Source organism: Larimichthys crocea, chromosome XXII (genome assembly GCF_000972845.2).
Source record: "Larimichthys crocea isolate SSNF chromosome XXII, L_crocea_2.0, whole genome shotgun sequence".
Taxonomy (NCBI): domain Eukaryota; kingdom Metazoa; phylum Chordata; class Actinopteri; family Sciaenidae; genus Larimichthys; species Larimichthys crocea.
The window spans coordinates 16,577,600-16,598,455 of record NC_040032.1 but is presented as its reverse complement, the minus strand read 5'-3'; the positions used below and the strand labels follow the sequence as shown (position 1 = coordinate 16,598,455).

General features: G+C 39.6%; 1 protein-coding gene across 7 annotated transcripts in view; it reads right to left on the bottom strand.

The window, feature by feature from the left end:
* LOC104934384 (RNA-binding protein Musashi homolog 2) overlaps window positions 1–14,643 on the bottom strand; it is a 235,498-nt gene extending 220,855 nt beyond the window's left edge. For 5 of the 7 annotated variants that reach the window (XM_010750052.3, XM_010750036.3, XM_019268791.2 and 2 more), the window contains exons 1-5: window positions 14,225–14,631; window positions 13,772–13,812; window positions 13,283–13,364; window positions 12,501–12,585; window positions 2,833–2,874 (exon numbers count right to left, since the gene is read on the bottom strand). In XM_010750052.3, the coding sequence (XP_010748354.1) occupies window positions 2,833–2,874; window positions 12,501–12,585; window positions 13,283–13,364; window positions 13,772–13,812; window positions 14,225–14,286 (312 nt within the window). In that variant the 5' untranslated portion in view covers window positions 14,287–14,631. Of the gene's footprint in view, window positions 1–2,832; window positions 2,875–12,500; window positions 12,586–13,282; window positions 13,365–13,771; window positions 13,813–14,224 lie in introns of all 7 variants that reach the window. The other 2 variants (XM_019268787.2, XM_019268784.2) reach the window with 2 other exon arrangements.
* Window positions 14,644–20,856: the final 6,213 nt, after the last annotated feature.

Here is a 20,856-nt window from a genome sequence, read left to right as displayed (position 1 = left end):
GCCTTCGACTTTTATGAGCAATGCTCCAGAACAGAAGAAGTTCAAGTGATATACTTGCTAAATAAGAAGTGTGGAGAAACACTGGTAGTTTCTCAACCATATGCCGATATCCTTAAGTCACCATGTGCTCTGGCTTTGAAAGCCTGCGCTGCCAATTCTTCATTTGAAACCTGACCAACTCTTTAACAATGCCTCTCTCTGATCCAGTGGGAAGGAGAAAATCTATTATCGATTTCCTACCTGGTTTAGGTGGAAAAAGCCCTGATAGCGATGCTGAATAGCGCTACACTGTACTGTGCCACAGCCTGCACGTTAAAGCTGGGGGGATGGTGTGAGAGGGCATGTCAACAAAGCCCTCGACTACGCCACAGCACCATCTGCACACACTGAATATTTAATTGTCAATAGAACTGCTCAAGACCAGTAATCAAGAAAAGGAAAAGACAATATGCATTATGAGGAGCTCATGCGACAGTTCCTGCGTGATTGGAGTTTGGCTTATCTTTTAAATCACCCATTCTTTCCATGCTAATTGTGACTATTTCCACATGCATGCGCCACAATTAAAGATATTTCTAAAATCACTTATGTCATTCAACCCCATTCAACGCTGAATGCTACAGAAAACAACTCAATAGACTATATATAATTCACCCAGTAAAATGTGATTCATCATTGTCAGTGAGAAGTCACCAATCATTCCTCGCAAATTCAGTCGGGCTAATATTGAGCTATTCACTTCAGAATAAAACTCTCGTCATTTTACATTAATGTGCGTCAAGATTTTCTTTATTCCCCTACACCAGAATAAAACTTTCAGTCATACAACAGGTTCTAACGTCAGAGCCAACAGACAAGTTACAAAAGTAAGAAGGTTTCACAACTTATACTGTTGCATGAAACATACCTCTATTGCAATGGCAGTATTTTGTAATAAGTCAGAGTTCATTTAAAACATTTGACATTAAAAGTAACTATGATGCAGAAGTTAATGAACAATTTAAGTAATTTATACACAACATAATAAAGTGGGGATATTAGACTAATAGACAAGTTTCTTGATGACCTAAATATTCCTTCTATTAGCCAGGAAGATAAAGAATCTTTAGAGGAGCCTATTATCCTAGATGAGATCAATCAAGCAATACGAAGCGTACAATGCTCCAAGGCACCAGGCCCAGACAGATATACGTCTGAATTTTATAAAATATTCATTATGGAGCTGGCCTTCATTTTGTTAGAAGTTTTTAAATGAATCATTAAGATTTGGCTGTCTTCCACCAACATTTTATCAGGCATTAATTTCTTTAATCCAAAAAAAGGATACAGATCCACATCGTCATACATGCCTGTGAGTGTTCTGGATGTGGACATTAATATTTTAGCCAAAATATTGGCTATAAAAAAAGAAGATCAAACAGGCAGCTGTTTCACAGTTGAGTGGGATTACCTCTTTTCAACCTTTACCTCTGTCAAAGTTTTGATTTGATGTAATTTTTATTTCATTATTTATGTCTCCCCCATGGCCTCTGTACAAACTAAATTTTACAAATCTCCCTCTGACTTGACTTGAACAGGCAGTGGTTATCTCCCCGCGCCCCGTACCACTTGCAATCTCTCTATGAGCAGTACAGTGGCATTGTTAGAGCGGGCAACGAGCACAAAGTCTCGTTATATGCAGACGATTCAGTGTTATACATTTCAAACTCCTCCAGTCTATTCCAGTGATAATGAATACTTCATTTACATGGATAGGTTCAGAAGAATATCAGGTTATAAACCAAAGATCAGCACCATATTCCCAATAATTCCTCTAGAGAATCCTTTAATTGCTTCCTTGTTAAAGTTTGTAAAGATATTTGGGAGTTAGCATTTCTAACATCTCTATAAATGTCTCTATTATTAAAAATTCTCAGAATTTTTGGGATTATTAAGGATCTATAAAGATGGTCTCGTCTCCCTATACCATTAGCAGGATGAATTAATATCCATCCAGCTATATCCATCTTGGATGAACATGGAAAGAGTCTACTGTGCTCCATCATCCAGCACTACTCTTATCAGCCTTACCTACAGTGTCTCATAACTCTAATCCTGTGGTCTCTCACTCTCTCCGAATATGGATTCAGATAAGAAAACTCTATGGCTACCAAATACCAGCTCCTTGATGGCCTTCATTATAGCCAATAAATCTTTTGCATCGTTTAATACCACTGTATTTGATGAACGGCACACAAAAGGAATTTGTCATTTTATGGATCTATTTATATAAGATTTGTTTCCATCTTCTAAGCTAAACTTCAAAGGAAATATAATCTGCCTCATACACACTTTTTTTTAAATATTTACAAGTGCGAAGCTTTGTTAAACAAAATAATTCCCTATATCCCGAACAATCACCTGTGGACTCACTTATGTTGAATGATCCACTTATTAAAAAGGGAGGATAGTTATGTAAATCAGTTATGTTTCATCTGTTAAAAGCACAACAAAAACAGTAGCCATGATGAGGGATGAAATGCAAATATAAGCATAAAAGCAGTGAAGTACAGTAGATATTTAAAAACAGTGAGGTAATACAACATCACAACATAACCTCAATCATGCTGGAAATTTCCTTTAAGTCTAATATGTCCAACTTTAATTGCTTTTGGTGAAACAGCAAAGACAAGGCGCGAACAATGGAGCCAGACTCGGTATTTCTCTACAATAACAAAACAGACAACCGCTGCCTCTTTGTATCTGCTGTGTGAGCACACAAAATTAGGTAAGCTAGTGACATGAGACATAATCATTTTCTTTGAGCGGGGTTAGTGACCAATTTATTCTTACCTTAGGCTGGGCGCGACGGGGAAAGGCAACCTTAGGATCAATCTGAGGATGAGAAAAGAATAGCAAAATTGTTGTTAAAAGAAAAAGCTGTGATATTTTAAAGCATTTGAACAGGTGGAGAAAATATTTCTAAAAACTCTGAGCTCACAAAAGGGAGCCATAGTACAACCATTCACTGAGTCACATTTGAATTCCTCTGTGGTCAGGAATAAATGCTAGTATCTTAATAGCAGTAATACATGTTCAGAACTTAATGCATTCAAATTTGATATTTTTCAATTCACAATGATAACAGTTTATCGGAGCCATTAAGAATTCCGAAAGCTACGTTATCGGCCCGGTGGTGATACAGTCTGCTTCTTCCTTTGAGGAGCGTTTTCAGAAACTAGAGACGTGGAAAAAAATAAAAATAAAAGATGTGCAATCATCAAAATGAAGCGCACAGGAATGACCAAAACAAACAAAAAGTATGAAGATGATAAGAACAGAGAACGGAGGATCAGATCTGACATCACTGTTTTCCCTCTGTGCCACGCTGTGGTTAAGTTATTTTCACTAAGGAAAGGCTGGGTCATGGTTATGGTTAGCTTAATATCCTGTCTGCTTCCTTGGTATGCACGTTTTTCTCGTTTTTGTCTGTGCACCAGCTTTGACGACTTGGAAGCAAATAAAAAACAACTGACAGAAAATGTAATGCTTCGTATTATGTTGCTGTGATGCAGTTGAATTAAATCAGTGTATGTTCCCACTGAGCATATCATTTGTAAATACAATAACAGAACCTTATTAGTCAGTATATTAACCCCCCGTTCTAAAACAGCTGAAACTTACTGTCTGCCTATTATCTAATGTGGCTCCTTATTAATTATGCTGATGCACAGATTTGCCTCTATATCTGCTTTGATAACAAGTTTGTCACTGTGCAGACCTTTATCTTACTAAACTTAAATCTGGAGCACTGACTAATAGCAGTACACAATTTGTTATTATGAGGATTTGAAGACAGCTGGCCAACATCACTGACCTCATTACTTACTGTAGCAGATTTCCTACAATTGATGGAGCCCACTGACACATTCTAGGCACAGCGTTCACTGCATCGGGCAGTGCGCTAAAGGAAATCACATATTAACTGCTGCTAATTACTGTATGAATTACTCTGTAACCCGAAAATGCCGGTGCTTCCAAATGATCTACTGGTGTTGAGAAGCACAACTGCTTTCAAAAAAAAAAAAAAGTAAAAAAAAGTTTGTGTGCCGGCCAGCCACACCATCATTCCACTGGTCACGGTCGCGGCGGAGGCTTGCTTTTATTTTAGGCAGGAATCGCTGATTGAATATGACAGGGAGAAAATGAGAGTCTGAGGCTGGTGACGCCTCCAGATATTGCCAAATAACCAGGAGGATGCATCAGATCAGCCGGTTTCTCCATCTTGTGCTTGTTATCTCATTAGCTTCATTTTCCTCGTTAATTTCACCGGTATGAAGGTATGTGGTGGTGGTGGTGGTGGGGCGCGGGGGGCGGTGTCTCATCAACCTTGCGCTTACAATGAGGATGAACTATCTCAAACAGCAATGTTATCCCAATTTGTCCTTGCCTGGATACCGATGAATTTGAAATAGAGAATTAACAGATAATTAGATTTTTTTGACATAATAATACTCGTTTGTGTTTAACAGATTTGCGCCGTGCCATATTTTGCTTGTGCTGATATATTTACAATTGGTGCCTTTCATAAAAAGTTACTCCTTCAGCACAGATGGACTTATTTAAGAAAAAAAGATATCTCTTCCCGCTGTGAAAAACAAAAAAGGGAAAGAAAATGAATCAAGGAACGCGAGAACAAAAAAAAAAAAAAACACACCATCTGCACGGATCAATTAAGCCAGTGAGAAGGACTACGTTTTAATGTGTTTGAAGGGAAACCATGATGTGCAATGTCACTGTCATCTTTTCTGTCAGTCTCAGTTATTACTGTTATCTTTCTAAATCAGGTCAAAATGAGAAATGAATTCAATAACACCTGGGTACGCCAACCCTGCTTGTAATGAATTTCATTTAAAGATTTGTTTTAGCACTTAGCCCCAGGCATAACCAATTCAAACTCAATTATTTTGTGCGCCCTATTTGAGCAAAGACAACACATTATGCTTTGAATACCAAAGCCCTATATACTTGGTAATGTATCTTACGTTTTAAGCCTATACGAAACATATCAAACCTCATTTCATCGTGCTGCATAAACTAATTGTTTTTCTGTCCTGCTGAGAATTCCTACTCACTCTGAAGCTTCCAGTTTGAACATGCACAGGCAGTGCACTTTAATACGGCGCCAATAGAGGTCATACAGCTTGCCAGTCGGTTTAAAATACTACAATTATCAAAAAAAGAGCCATTATATGTGGCCAGTTATCTTTAAAAAAAAAAAAATGAGGCTATGATGCTGAAAAATTCTTTAAACCACACTCAGAGCAATGCAACCAAATTAGGCAGTGAGGGGTTTACTAACCAATCCTTCTGAGAAATGCTGTAGAAGCACCTTTCTAGGTCACTAATGATGAATGGCTCCTGCGAGAAATTTTAAATTATGAGGAGAGGGGGGGGTGTAGCAGTTGTTTCCCCTTCGGTTTACACATCCGTGTGCATGTGGTTTGTATGAAAGCGCCTTCATATTTAAAGCCAAGAGCTCAATTTTATTATTTTTTTTAAACATCACCTTTTGCACTGGATAAACGTACCGCTGAACCAGAGATTATGCCGTCTCGGTTTCACCTGATACTTCCTTCCTGAAACATTTTTTTGTTACATAACACGCACGCACGCACGCACACACACACACACACACACAACATCAGGTTTGGGATCAGTCAACCGGACCTGGGTAGTGCACTTGCTCCAGTAATTCCACACACACAGCACTGAATGTTATTTCACTCAAGTCTGTTTTCAACTCTCAGTATCTTAAAAATGATAACGCTAATTAAAATATATATATATATCTATGAGTGATTTACCTTGCATGTTTTTGGTCCATTTTGTTTTTGGAGAAAGCATTTTCGCCTAATGGAAAAGAAAACACTGCGCTGTTGCTTTCACTGTAATTTTCACATTCTCCATCTCCGTCAGCTCAAAGCAACAAGTTCAGACATTACTCTCTGTGGTTCGTCGAAATGGATTCTGGCAACAAATCACAACCTGATGATGTGTAGAAGTTTGGGAACATTAAAAAAAAAACTTCAGAACTAAAACAATTCCTGTAGCGTTTTAACCGTCATTAATCGAAGACACGTAACTGTACTGTGACAGGCTAGCCCTCCCATCCAGCTGTAGCTGTGATCTTCTAGTAGCAGTAAAAGTACTTTATTACACCCACCCTCTAGGACATTTCTTTATCATAAAACATCACAGGCAGTGCATACAAACTACACAGTACAGGACTGTTTAGAAACCTGACGTGGCGCTGAGCGAACGATCTGCTCTGAATATGAATGTGGTCCACCTTTGAGCAGAACGTTTTATTGGAGCCAGATTAGCTCCTCAAACGAGGAAAAGCCAGCACAATTAAGCAGGTAAACACCTGGAATTTACCTTTATTTCCATACTGTGGAAGTATGAAGGTTATTGGGTACTGCAGACTTCATTAAAAGGGCATAGAAATAAACTTTTAATGGATTGAGTTGACAGAAAATCTACTAAGAGATTATTTCCACTGGAACAGGACTTAAAACACGCCTGTAGGGTCCAAACACAGGCAGCGCTGGGAGATTTGGCCCAAAGAGATCAAACTGTGATTGACTGAATGAATTGTAATTGATGGTATAATGTAGAGCTGCAAAGATGAATCAATTATCAAGAAGTAAATGTGCAAATTTGATTCTCGTTAAGTCATTTTCATGTAAAAATGTGACTGCTGGTCAGACAAAACAAGATTTTTTAAAACATCGACTCTAGGAAAATGTTAAAATGTTTCTTGATGGTTAAAAAAAAAAAGGAATAAGTTAATTGAAAATATAATCGGTAGATTAATCAGTTATGAATATAATCTTCAGTATCATCCGTTCAAATTAATGCCACCATTAAAATGACTTTGCCTTCACAGACGTCATATCACCGTGTATTATGTGAGGAAAAGAAAAAAAAAGTTCTGTTTTATTCTTACAGCTGTGATTATGACCATAACACATTACCTACAACTGTCTGTAGGATGTATGGCTTTCTGTTTCTGTTCATTACATTAGTGTAATTACCTGTTATATACAGAGCCTCTAATGCGATGTCATTTTCAACGGACATTTATGCTATGGGAGCTTTTTGCAACGTGTGAATCTCAGATAAATTTCTAGCATCTAACCTTTAAGTCTACACAGTTCATTTCACGAGGAGCACGACTAGTGACACACTCAAGACGCACTACTGGCCAAGTATCTCACACAGCTTTTTTTTTTCCCCCCTCACCATAAAAAGCATAACTGGCCTCTCCAGTGGAGCACTTTTAAGTATTTGCTCACCTTCTTCCCCTCTTTACATCACCCGTCTTCAAATTACTAGGTTCAATACACCTTTCTTATATGATGAAACATGATCTCACACAAAATAAAAGTGGATTTCAGACATCATACAACCTGATATGTCAACGTAATAAATGAGAACAGACCAAAAGGAAATCCCCCCCCCTCCCAAACCCCACCACGCCATCTTTTATCTTCCGCAGCCTTTTACTACAGGGTCTCTGAGGGCTGCTTCTGCATGCGACTGTGGTAGATCAGGGCAGAAGAAACAGCATATATCTTAAGTTCACATCTCACAAAAGGATTTCATATATTAATGCGGCTCCTGGGTAAACTCTCTTCCTCTCTCTTAAGACGTATCTACACTGGCATGATGATGTGGTGTTTAACCTAAAAAGGAAAAAGCCTTATCAAAGCTTGCAGCTTCTCCCAACTTAAGTGTGTGAGCAGGTCCACAGGTGTGCTTGTGCGATACCGACCCGAATAGACAAGAAATTAAAACATAAATGTTTCATATCTGTGCTGTCAATCTCGACTGATTTTCGCGGCCGGAATAACATCTCCAAAAGGCGGTTTGTTATGCTCCTCAAATCAATAATGAGAATTTCGCCAATGTCACACTCAACAAGCAAATTGGCCATCTTTTTTTTCCCCCCTCCTTAAAAATATGCAACACCATTATGAGAATAATCCAGATTCGCTGGTATTACACAAGATATTACATTACTGCCTTGACAAACATCTGATGTACGTACCGGCAAAGACACAGATACAGCATGAACTAATAACGTCTTCAGCCATAATTAACCGCAGAAGACAGAGCGCCTGTTCTACCTAAAACAAGAGCAAGTCAGAGTTCAGCTCACTGATTTGCCTTCACTTCCAAATCCTTTCTGATGAATATGATTTAGATGGGCTCAGAACAGCTGCTCGTCCACGTCTTTTCTCCTCTTTGCCGTTTCCTGCCTCACCTAAAATATTAAAATAGCAACTGTATGTTAACCTGGGGTCATTTAATAAAGGCTGGAGTTACACCAAGACCACGAGAAGGTTTTTTTTATTACAAGAAAACAATAAATTAAGATTTAAACCATGTTTGTGCTGTGTGTTGCATATTTCTAATACAATCTTCTGTAGGTCCACATATATATATATATATATATATATATATATATTTTAACTTCACATGAAACAATAAAAAAGCCATCCTGGAAGCAATCTACCGCCTTGTTAAGCTCACAACTGTCAACTCCTCAAATGCAAAATCATGTACGATGATCTCCTCTGTTCCAGCCCGCCTTAAAACATCTTCAGGAACAGATGCTAGGAGTTGCAGATTTCTAAACTGAACAAAGCATCATGAAAAATGGTAAATATGTTCTGAATTACCAGCATGTGTGTTTTTTAAAGCCCCAGGCTGTGCTTCGCCATATGTCTCATTCACATTCATCCTAGTCTGAGTGTTTTCATAACCGGACAAGAAGCAGAGCAGACATTACAAAAAAATAAAATACCCCAAAAAATAAGGAGGAGGGCCGTGATGATGTGCCTCACATTTGTCCAATCTGGTATTTCCTTTAGCTCTTTTAACCTCAAACACATGGAAATGTTGATAATCCACACTGAAATCCACATATCATCCTTAAATTAAAGTAAGAAATACCTATACTGTGTGTGTTTGTCAGAGCTACACCGATTAACTCCACACATCCAACCATATCTGTGAAAACAAAATGATATGAACAAACAAATAAGGGGGGGGAATGTAAATTAGGTATGATTTCTACTTTCCCTGTACGAATAATATGACTCAACTTGTTCGCAGTCACAGCACTTCCCTCCAGCCACTCACTTCTTTCAAGGTTACAAGGGACAAAAAAAAAAAAAAACTGGTGAGGATTCATTCAAGCAACCACAAAATTAGACGGTTTGTAATCAAACCAACATCTGCAAACACATCAACAACCGTCCAGATTTACTGGACCGCTTCATTCTTTCCATTACTTGCTAAGCAAGTTCATAAGAGATATGATAGATCTAAAACGTAGCACGATCTTGATAGTGTGAATGTTAAGATATACAACAGCGCAGCAGATACAGCCCAGTGACTAATAGCGAGGGAAACAACACAGACCGCTGCCTTTAGGTTTGTAATCTTCTATTGTGCACTGGCGGATAAACAACAGAACATTAACAGCTAGGAAATATCAATTCCTGCATGTATTTGAGTCAACGGGGTCTTTGGTGTGTCAATTACGCTGTCAAACACTCCTCCTATTAGAATGTCCAGCAAAAAACTGCTGTTTATTATAATAAAGGTTATCCCTATTATTACAAGACAGTCAGTATTATCAATATATTACAGGTTTTGGGGTTATGGAGACAAAATACATGGAAACAAAGGAAATAAATGACACACAAAAACAATGTGTCAATGTTATCAAATATTATCTGGCTCCAGAAGGTTAGATATAAATATAGATTGTGTAAAAAAAGGCCGATATGACTATGCTAACAGAACTATTTATTTGAGGAAGCCAGGTGGCCTCAGGGTTTAAGACGCTGCCCATGTAATCACAACGTTCCTCTGATCGAGTCCGACCAGGCCTCTCTTTCTCTGTCTCCCCTCATTTCCTGTCAGCTGTCTACTGCATGCCATTTAATAAAGGCAAAAAAAAAAACAACACTTAAAGAAATCCACTCCCAAAACATATGGATTTTTTTTTGTTTGTTTCCTCAGGAAAGATAATAACTGACATAGGTAATGATAAATATAATTTTTAAAAAAAGGGAAAGATTTCACAACAAGCCCTGAGTGACTTGCCAATTAAGTGAGGACAGATGTGGAGCAACTTTAGAGAGCTTTGCTGTGCCTGTGCACTAAGGCTACAATTCAGAGAAGATGATGACTGGATGTCAGACCTTGAAATGTCAATGTTTAGTTCTCAGGGTGAGGAGCTGTCAAGTCTGAAGAGTATGACATAAGTCTGCCAAATGTGACCTATAGCCAACAGTAAGTGTGATAGAACAGTGATTGTGTCGATACTTGCTTTGCATAACCGCTTAATATGTTTCAGAGGAGCAACAAAAACCTGGACTGTAACTCTAGGAACAATAGGTCAAATAGGCCAACAACACTGTCATGCAAATGCGGGCGAAAGTTCGGTAAACTTTTCTATATTTCAAAAAAAACAAAACAATAAAAAACCTTTTTCTTATAGGTTATAAAAAAACTATTTTGCAATCAATAAGTCAGTTGTGATATAGAAGTAGAAGTAGGTTTGAGACTGGGCTATAGGAAGGAGGTCATCAAGCAAGATCCAGTAAATATCTTGACAGAATAATTGAAAATGCACATGATATTTAACTCTTTCCTGCTGCCACTACTCTCTCGAGAGAGACATACATATAGCTGTCAAGCTGTCACAAAGTTGTCAAAACGTCAGACCTGAAGTTATCAAATTGCTCCAGATTCTGAATCAAAGTATATACGGTTACCTTCTCAACGGTCCCTTATAACCTGCCTGCTTCTACCCCACTGTCCTCTCTACAGACGTTTGCAGTTTTCGCAAGCGCTATCTGGTCTGACTGCCAAGAACCTTGTCTTCCCTCCATGTTCACTGAATCACAACAGAAGCACCGCTGTATGTCCTCATCGCCCCTTATTCCCATAGCACAATAAAGGAGCTCATAACATAACGTATAAAAATGCATCGACACAGGAACTCTCAAAGCACGGCTGAGTCTGAGCGAGACGCTGACCCATTCGAGACTCCCAGGAACAAGACAGGAAAGGGTCTGATGGGTTTTAGTGGAGGACGCCATCTTTTTTTTTTTGCCACACAATTCATACGGTAAACATGGTAAACAACTCATTTCAGATCAGTACAAATAACTAAACCCATAAGCCCCTTTTTGAAGAAGTAAAGCCTCCATCACTGAGCTGTTCTGAAAGCTCAGTGCTCCATTAAAAAGAGTAGCAACATTACCACAAACTTTGCGGCTGAGCGAACTGGAAGGAATATAAAGTAAAGCTCGCTCCCCCAAACCAAAAGCACATTTTCTCAGCTCTGTGCCAATCACACTTGGACTCAAGAATATGATTGCAGTGAACAACAAATTTATACAGATTTGATATATTTGTCTTGTCAAAAATATTCCTCCACCTAGAGCGTGCCTATAGTGGAGGTAGCACACAGAGCCCCAGTTTTCCTTCGACGTGCAACTGTTCCATTTCTAAAACTATGCTGGCATATGTGGATATTACCACCTACCGTGGAGGACCCCCAGACAAATAGAGATTTGAGCTGTCTAATTCGTCACTACAGACACCTTTCTAAAACGACGAGCATCTTTCGTTATGTATCTGCTGACAAATTTCTAAAAAGAGGCCAGAAGATCTATGAAGAACAAAAGTTCATGGATGAGTATATGTCTGCGAACATATCGCCTTATTCATGCGAGTCGAATTATACAATCCTCTAAGACTAAACATGTATTTATAATAGTCGTGGATTGCTGTTACACAGCTACATTTATATATCAAAATTATGTCACTAGGGTAACATATCAGTTTAAAAAGTTGATTCGTTCTGCTTTTGTTAAGTTCGTGCACAAATACAGCGACATCAGGAAGTTTTTTTTTTTTTTTTTTGGTGTGTGAGTGTGTGTGAGGGGGGGGGTTTGAAATAACCCCCCCTACACACACACACACTTTCAGTATCAGCGCATTAGGCGTGATACAACGCAATATCAGCCGCTGCTCAAACAATAGCAGCGAGGCGGCAAGGCCTGAGACAGCACGCCCTTCAGTGGAACATGAGATATGTGCACGCTGCACATGTGGCTGCAGCGAAGAAGGGGGGCGTGTCAGTGCTCTCCCATTCATCCACAGAAGTGAAAGTGAACACATATACAATAATATTCACAACGGCGTTGTGTTTTTTTTGTTTTTTTTATAGCCAGGTTTGGCGTCGAAGGGAGCCGTCGTATGTTTAGCCTACATACGTGACCTTGATTCACACAACCTGAAAGAGGTGTCCTCACCACCACCACCTTCACGGGGGCCTCAAGGCAGTAAAAAAAGAGCCGAACATGCAAAAGCGGTGCAAACACAAAACAAGAACATAAACACTTATATAATACGTGTAGATAACTCACCGTCTTTGAGTCTAATTCATGGTGTTGTTGAGCTAAGACTTTATCTACACTGGCAGCATCTGTAAACGTAACAAACCCAAATCCTCTGCGAAAAGAAACAGACACACACACACACACACAAAAAAACAATGTTAAAATTCAAACATACGGAGGGGGAAAAAAAAGCAGAAAAAATAAATTACAATACTTTTTTTTTTTTTTTGCTTCTCGCAAATCCCCAAAAGCTAAAAATAAACATATTGTGACTTGCCACGTCAAACTGCATAACAGCAGGCATAACATTGCCATGACCTTATTATTATTATTGTTACAGTATTTCTCTGTTAACATGTTTATAATCCACATTATGGACGTCCTGTTGGCAGATTGGGAAGGGGGGAAAAAAACAAACAAAAAAAAAAAAACAGTAACTGATCATTATTTGGTTATGTCACAATATGAGACGACACCACACCAACATTGTGGTGCAGTCACAAAGTCAATGTCAAATTGCATTCGGCTGCAGCTTTTTACAGCAGTGAGCATTTAAGCTTATCTGGCTTGCTGTGAAACCACACGCAGGCGCGCGCACGCCGGGGACACACACACACACACACACACACACGTGCACGCACACGCACGGACACGTGCGCGCGCGGACACAGAAACACACACACATACACACACACACACAGACAGACACGCGCTGGATTAACACTAAACACGGACAAAAAAGTAAGAGATATCGCTACATGCAGCCCGGGAAGGAAAAGTAAGAAGAAAAAAAAAAGCCGTGTATTTACCTTGAGCGTTTTGTCGTGGGGTCTCTCATCACCATACATTCTCTTATTTCTCCGAATTTACTAAAATAGTCTCTAAGGCTGTCTGTGAATAGAAGAAGAAAAACAAAAAAATATGTCGGGTCATTTGACAGGGAAAACATATGTGCATGCTGTTTGTCAGTGTATTTCAAAAAAAGAGAGAGAGAGAGAGAGAACACACACACACACACACACACCGCGATGCGCATAGGGGTCGAATAGAGGACTTCAGATGGACGGAGATCAAAAATAACATCGTGCGCACACACTAGTGAGATATCCCATACAGTACACTACTGCACGGTGCACATTTCGCACATACACCGCACACAGCCGAGCTACGAAACGAAGCACTCACAGTCACAACGACACACACACACACACACACAGAGAGAGAGAGAGAGAGAGAGAGAGAGAAAAAAAACAACAAGAAATACAGAGACACGGTGTAAAAGAGAATAACAGTCTCACCTGGTGAGGTTTGCCAGCTGAGGCCACCGATAAACATTTTACTGTAAGGGGAAAACACAACAGAAGTGAGTCCAGATGTCAGTTCGGCCATTTTGACGACTAACTACTTCTAAAAGCGACCTTAAAGGATAAAGGAAGACTATGGAAACACATTCGCGCTCGGTAATTATAGTGTTATCTACGTGGAAAAAAGAAGAGGGGGGGGGGGAGGGGGCACACTCGCTACAAAAAAAAAAAAAAAAAAAAAAAAAAGCCGGGTCTTTTTAAAACTGCATCTGGAAAAGCAGAGAGACCCGTGCACGGTTTAAGTGCGTACTGTGTAAGAAGGGGGGGGGGGGCGAAATCCAGCACGGCAGTCGAAGTCCCTCCAGGAATGTGTGTACCTGTAAAAAAAAAAAAAAAAAAAAAAAAAAAAATCCGTACCTTAGGATTTAAATTTAGAAATATTCTTACCCCGGGTCATGTTGTGAATCATTTAGGCTTCCGGATGTGGCTTGACTCCCGTCTCCTTCCATATCTATTTCAAACTATAGGCTGGGACTACAGTCACAGTGACAGACACACACAGATACGGCAGGAGATATGCAAAGCCCCGCTATGAGAATATTACTGAGCCGGGAATGAAAGCGTCACACGTGGGATCAGCTCAGCCCCCTGCTCCCTCCTCCCTCCCTCTCAGCATGCTCTACCTTGGCCCACAGGGGGGCGGAGCCTGCCTCTGTCACCTAACCAATCCAATTGACGTCAATTCAGGCAATCTGCAAACCAATCCTCCGATTTGTCATTTAATTAAGCAATAAGCCACTAGAGGTGAAAGTGGCTTATTGCTCTTCTAAATCAGCGGACGCATAACTACTGTTAACAACAACAAAACAATGTCCAAGATTTGTTATGTTTAAGGACGTGTTGTTAAGAGGCAGCAGCAGGGAGATTTATTTTATTTTATTTATTTATTTATTTATTTTTATTAATCACAGTAACTTGTTATACCTCCGCGGTGCAATATAGTCCCCCACAGACAGAAGCAAAAAATGGGCAATGTTTATTTGCATGTTAATATTTAAATCAACCTGATTGTTGTGGCTCATAAGTGTCTAATCCAGATAGAAGTTGCACAGTGTGAGGTAATATTTCAAAAACGTTGTGCAGCTTGTTTGTATTTTTAAAAAAATAGTGAAGTAAATCATGCTGATGGCTTCATAATTGAACACAAACAATAATCATTGCATGTTTTGTCCTCAGAAACACTGGGTTTTTTTTTTTTTTTTTTTTAAAGTGGTACCTTAGAAATGTAATTGCAAAGTGATGATGTCATACATTTTACCAGCAGGGGCTGCTTCCATAGAGTTGTACTTTTTTTTATTTCCATGAGGGTCCTCGTGAGCTTACAAGACACTGCGAACATAACAAACAAGAGTAATAACACAATGAGAGTGAAAGAACAAATATAATACACCTTCATACCTGAAACAATACACTCACTAATCTCAGTAGTCTACATTTAACAGGCCTTCCAGCTTTAAACATGACCAATACACTCATGCTATTGTACCCACAGTGCACGTCTGTATTTATTAACCATGTTACATATTACATTAAAATCGGACATTTTCAATTACAGCTCCAAATATGTAGAAGATCTGATATTTAAATGTAAATGTAAAGGGTGTTCAGATGTAGGCGGTGAGATGGGCTGGTTATTAGAGAGAGGCCCCAGAGCAGGATACAGAATATCCGTAGGTGACCCAGAGCGTCTGACCCTTAACAGCTATATTCATTATGAAAGCCAACAAAGAATTTTCCTATGGGGATCAATAAAATATGGTATTCATACATACGGAGAGGTAATTATAGATCTTCTCATGTAGATGACCTGTAATGAGCTGCCCTCTGCGCAGTGTATGTGGAGATAAGCTAACTCTGCCCCCCTCGTGACCTGGAAGAAGAAAACGAAGAAGATGCAGGATAAGAAATTAATGAATAAATGAACATGCCTTGACATTTGCTGTGGGAAAAAAAAAACACTTTTTATATACAGTCATTATCTGCAAAGTCAATAGAACATAAGAAAAAAAAACCTCGCGTGCAAATGATGTTTTAAATTATGTCAGAACTCAGACAATAAATTCCATATAAACGCAGTTTTAATTCAATCCAGCATGAGAATACTTACAACAAAATGCGTGAAACGTGACTAGTGATCTTATTTCCATTATTCCCATTCAGTGAAGTCTTTTTGAATAGGCCTGTCTGTGCTGTTCATGGCATCACCAGAGGGAATTTCTTATCTGGCCAGGCAGCATGTTTTTGAAACAATGACTTAGATAAAACCCAAAATAACAACACTTTTGACAGTTTAACAGCTAAAACTCTGTCATTAGTTAAGGGACACTCCACGTTGCAGCTGTCTGTATCTCCGAAACAAAGGTATAGAAGCAATTGGTGGCAATTCCTTGTAGCACAGCGGTGTCAAAGAAAATGGAAATATGACACCTCGTGTGAAACGCTATTACGTATTCTATCTTCTATGCACGATAGTTATGTCCCATGCCATTTGGTGATACATTAAAGATTACTTTAGTCTCGCATTTTCTGTAAGTTGTCAGACGTGTGGCTACGGTATATGCATAAAATGTGAATGGAAGAAAATAAGTTTTGTGTCTGCTGGGCTTATGTATGTTATGGGAATAGGTGGGGATGTGTGTAAGCAGCCTATGTGTGTATGTAAAGTAAGTTTGATGGTGTAAACTTTGTTTTGTCGTTTCAATATGGAAAAATGTAATGTGTGTGTAATGTTCTGCTACAGGGTACCTTAGTCATGTGTCATCCGTCTGTCTTCCTGGAAAGAAGAGCACAATAGAAATAAGTTATTTTAACATTTCTGTGATATGCTCAACACTTTCAGTGAATATGTATTTCACACAGTGCACGACCTGGTAAATATATATATATATGTATGTATATGTTTTTGATACGTCAAATAAATCGAATCAAAACAAAAATCGTATCTACTCATGCTTCAGAGAGAGGAGTGAGGGAGGATATAAATTGATGCAGAATGTGAGCTCTGAGGAACAACAGGCTTTAAAGCCCATCACAAGGTGTGCAAAAATCACAGTGGATTTAACACATGAAGAGCAACTTCTGTTTTATGCTCAAATAAAAAAAATAAAAAAAAGCACTGGCACCCCAGGTTTCACAGCGCGGTTGTGAATTATTCTGCTTTTTGAACATTGTTATCGTGGCCTTTCAATTCACCATGAAGGGAGCAAAAGCAAACGTGACAGAGAAGGTGCATTCGGTGTGACGTCTTACAATATCTGATCAAGGGTTGTGAACCAGATTTGAACCCCAAACAACCCGGTGGCAAAACAGACACACCTTATTCTATTTCAAATCCAACCGGCATATCATATTTCAGCCAATATCTTTATAGGCAACAGCAGTTTGAGGTTTGAGTTTCTGGATCTGTTTTACAGTGATTGGAGGAGAAACATGGATAGATTTATAAATTGAGCAGTGTTCTTCTTTAATCTGAGCAGCCACTAGTGCCTGATGAAAGTGCCTAAAATGTTTATCCTTCTTTAAGCAACTTTAGGTGGTCTGACAGCTCTGCTCTCGGAGCAGTTGAGCGTGACTGAGGAGGAAAGAGAAGGGTTGTATTTTTTACTACAAAGTGTGTATGAATGCTGATCGCACAATAACGCCATCATAGCTTGGAAGCGTTTATAAAAGCGACAGCTGTTGAAGACATTTTGATTAATTACGGCTGAAGAATCTCAAGGAATAGACTCGTTTTTATATCCAACGTGCTTTTCTGCCGAGCCACAATCCACCATTTACTTTAGATCTGAGAGAAAATGCAAAGATTTCTTAAAATCATATGGCATCAGTGCAACTGACTAGCTTGTATTCAGTGCTTCTCAATAGAGGAGGAAACTCAGCATGCAAAAAAAAAAAGCTTGTAACTAACCGAGCCCTTGCATGAAAACTGGAGGATTTGGGGATTGAGAGAGAGAAGTAAAATTGATAGTGTGTGAAAGAGCTGAGGGGGAAAAAAAGAAAGTGAGAGAAGCAACAGACTCACTGGCAGTGTTATGAGATGCTGTTTTGAGAAGAGGCATCCTGTTTCCTGTTGCAGTACTCATTTTACACCCTCAGAATTTTCACTTGACCTTGGAGAGATTGTTCTTGGATGATTTCAATCCATTTCCCCCCCCCTCACAGATACCCATACACGATCCATGCATGAAACGCAAAATCTGCGAATGTTTGGAGACATAAGTCTCAGTGATGATGAATAACTTTTAACACTGGAACCTATTTGAAAGTGAAACTTGAAGTCAATGGGGGTTTTTAACACATGCCATATGTTTCAAACATGCACTGATATGTGAAACAATCCAGTATACTGGGTATTAATCCAACACTAAGAGAGAGCTCAGAGTAAAAAAAAACCTTCTGTTACTTCAATGAATATGTTATGGATATTATTCAAACATTTTCGAGATGTTAATTTTATCCTTTCGGATTTTGTAAATGATTTCATGTTGATCACTGCTTTGCTCAGGAGGGCCCATTACACAGAAAAGCAGAATCCAGAGGAAAAGCTGTGGAGAAGGCTGCAGATGTGAACAAATTGTCTCCCTCTAGTGTCTTCTCCTTCCTGCTTCTTCTCAGCTGAGCTATAAAGCACCTCTCAGACTGCAGGGAGGGAGCCAAACCGAAACATGCATAATTGACAGTCCTATTTCAGGAATTAGCCACCCACCAAACTGCAGTCTACCTGTTCTTTCATCTTGCCTGGAATAACTTAGCATCTTATAAAAATCCATTTCAGCCACATAGGATCGTTTCATGGCAAAACTGCTGAATTTAATAAATAAAATTTGTGTTTTTCCGTCGTTGATTTGCACGTGGCGGTTTGCACGAAGACCTTGTTGACTGATCATGATATGTGAGGATTACCGGGAACGTGCACAATTGTCATCACATAGAGAAACTGTTTGAAGTCAGATCAGTAGGAAGGATGTTCTGGTGATGAGTGATTTCTCTCCCCCATTATCCCTTCTGTAACTACGCAGATGAGTTAATTAAGCTGTGCCAGAGGCTTCACACTAGCATTCCAGGTAGATGGGCCACTGTGATATTCAGACATCCAGATTATTAAAAAATGAAACCGTAATATTGACTTTGGAAATATCTGAACTGCATAAAGCCTCTCTATGCTCTCCAAATTATCATTGCAAATGCAAAAAAAAATACAGTAATCCCTTGTGCCAAGTGCCCGAAAGCACAAAAAAAAATACAGTAATCCCTTGTGCCAAGTGCCCGAAAGCACCCAGAGGTGCCACAAAATAGGTTGTAGTACCCAAAAAGGATCCACAGATTCCTTTACAAAATATGCAAATATGCCCCAAATACTGCATGGATTGAACACTTTTTTCAGAGTAACTACACACATTTCTGTATATGACAATATAGACCATGCAACCTGATCTGCATTCTTGACCTCAGTATTAGACCATTTGCACGTGGGGCTCTTTAGACCAATCAGGCTTCAACACAAGTGGATGATGACGACATCATTTACCTGCTCCACTGGGCTGGGAGATAAGCTCATGCCCCTGCTGCTCCCTGGAATGTTCTGGCTGCTGTTTGTACGACTCCAGAGAGAGCTGTGTGTTACAGATGATGACGAGTGGCATTAAAGCGCCGCGAGGAGCCGTCCTATCACCTGTACAGTCAGCAGTGGGGAGAAAGATATGTATGTTGGCCTTTTTGGAGAGCTTTGACAAGACAGAGGAGGTGGTATACCCGACCTGTAAGTTAAATCATTTGTGTTTTTGGATTGGTTGAACATTTTGACAACATTGTTTTGAAAGTAAGCTTGATTTTGAGCTTGCAATCCCCCAAGTCTCTTTTTTTCTTCTTTCTTCACTCTCTGTCAAAGTACATTAAAGCCCATTTTATTGAAATCGTCCTCAGGACAGCTGTGCACCACGCTCTCTGGCTTATCATGCAAATTTACAGTACACACACACTCAGAAATTTCCTCTTTATTACTAGTCACACACTCATGCATGTCCACAGCTGCATTTGTTGTTGCAGTACAGACAAACGTTCACACGGTGAAGCTAAAAATGAGTCGTCTGTTCACATGACGCCGTACCTCAGATATGTTTTTGAATCTTCCGTTGGCTAAGAATGGCAAGCCTCTGTGGACACACCAGCTAAGTGGTGCTTTCTGTCTCCTGGCTCATTCTTTGTTTTCCACAAGCCTATTCTCTCTCTCTCTCTCTCTCTCCTTTTGCTTTGTTTTTTCGCCTCTAACCGGCTGCCACCATATATTCTCTCAGTTGCCAACCACTTCCTATTCTGCAACCACTGACCTTAACACTGACCTTGCCTTGTCTGTGCCATTGAGACGAGAGCGAGAGATACCATATCCTCAGCTTCCCCCCACTATGCTGCAGGGTAGAATTTTGCCTGTCTCATCAGTCTTCCGGCTGCCGGAGTACACCTTGTTATTTCTTCCAGATTCCTACATGTTTCGCTTTTCAGCCGATCAGTGCCCAGACTGGAAAACATTTCTGTTGGCTCAAAGAGATGGTGAGCCTTGGCATATAAACCCAAGCTGTCAATACAGATTAGGTTTATCAGATAAAGTTTATCTGCAACATTTGAGCGTCCTTCGGTTGGGTACCATCCTAATTCTGGGGTACAGTTGATAGGGTGAAATCAGCAGCCAGGGTTTTTCACCATAAGCAGACAGCAGTGGTCCTTTCATAGCATGACACTTGTGTGTGTGTGTGTGTGAGCTCTGGTCTATCATAATGATCCACAATAATGGGCATTGAATTGGGTGTACATTAGGCCTGCAGGTTGCTGGTTCTCCACAGTAATTGTCATGTTTTTCTCATCTCATGTCAGGAAAAGGTTTCTCTTGAATACGACGTGGCACTATCCTTCATCCTTGTCTCTTTGTTCCTCTGGTTTTGTGTTCGAGTATGAGGCTCTGGAGAAGAATATCTTTCCAAAGTTCAAAGAGAAGCCACGCAAATATGAAGACATAAATAGCCACA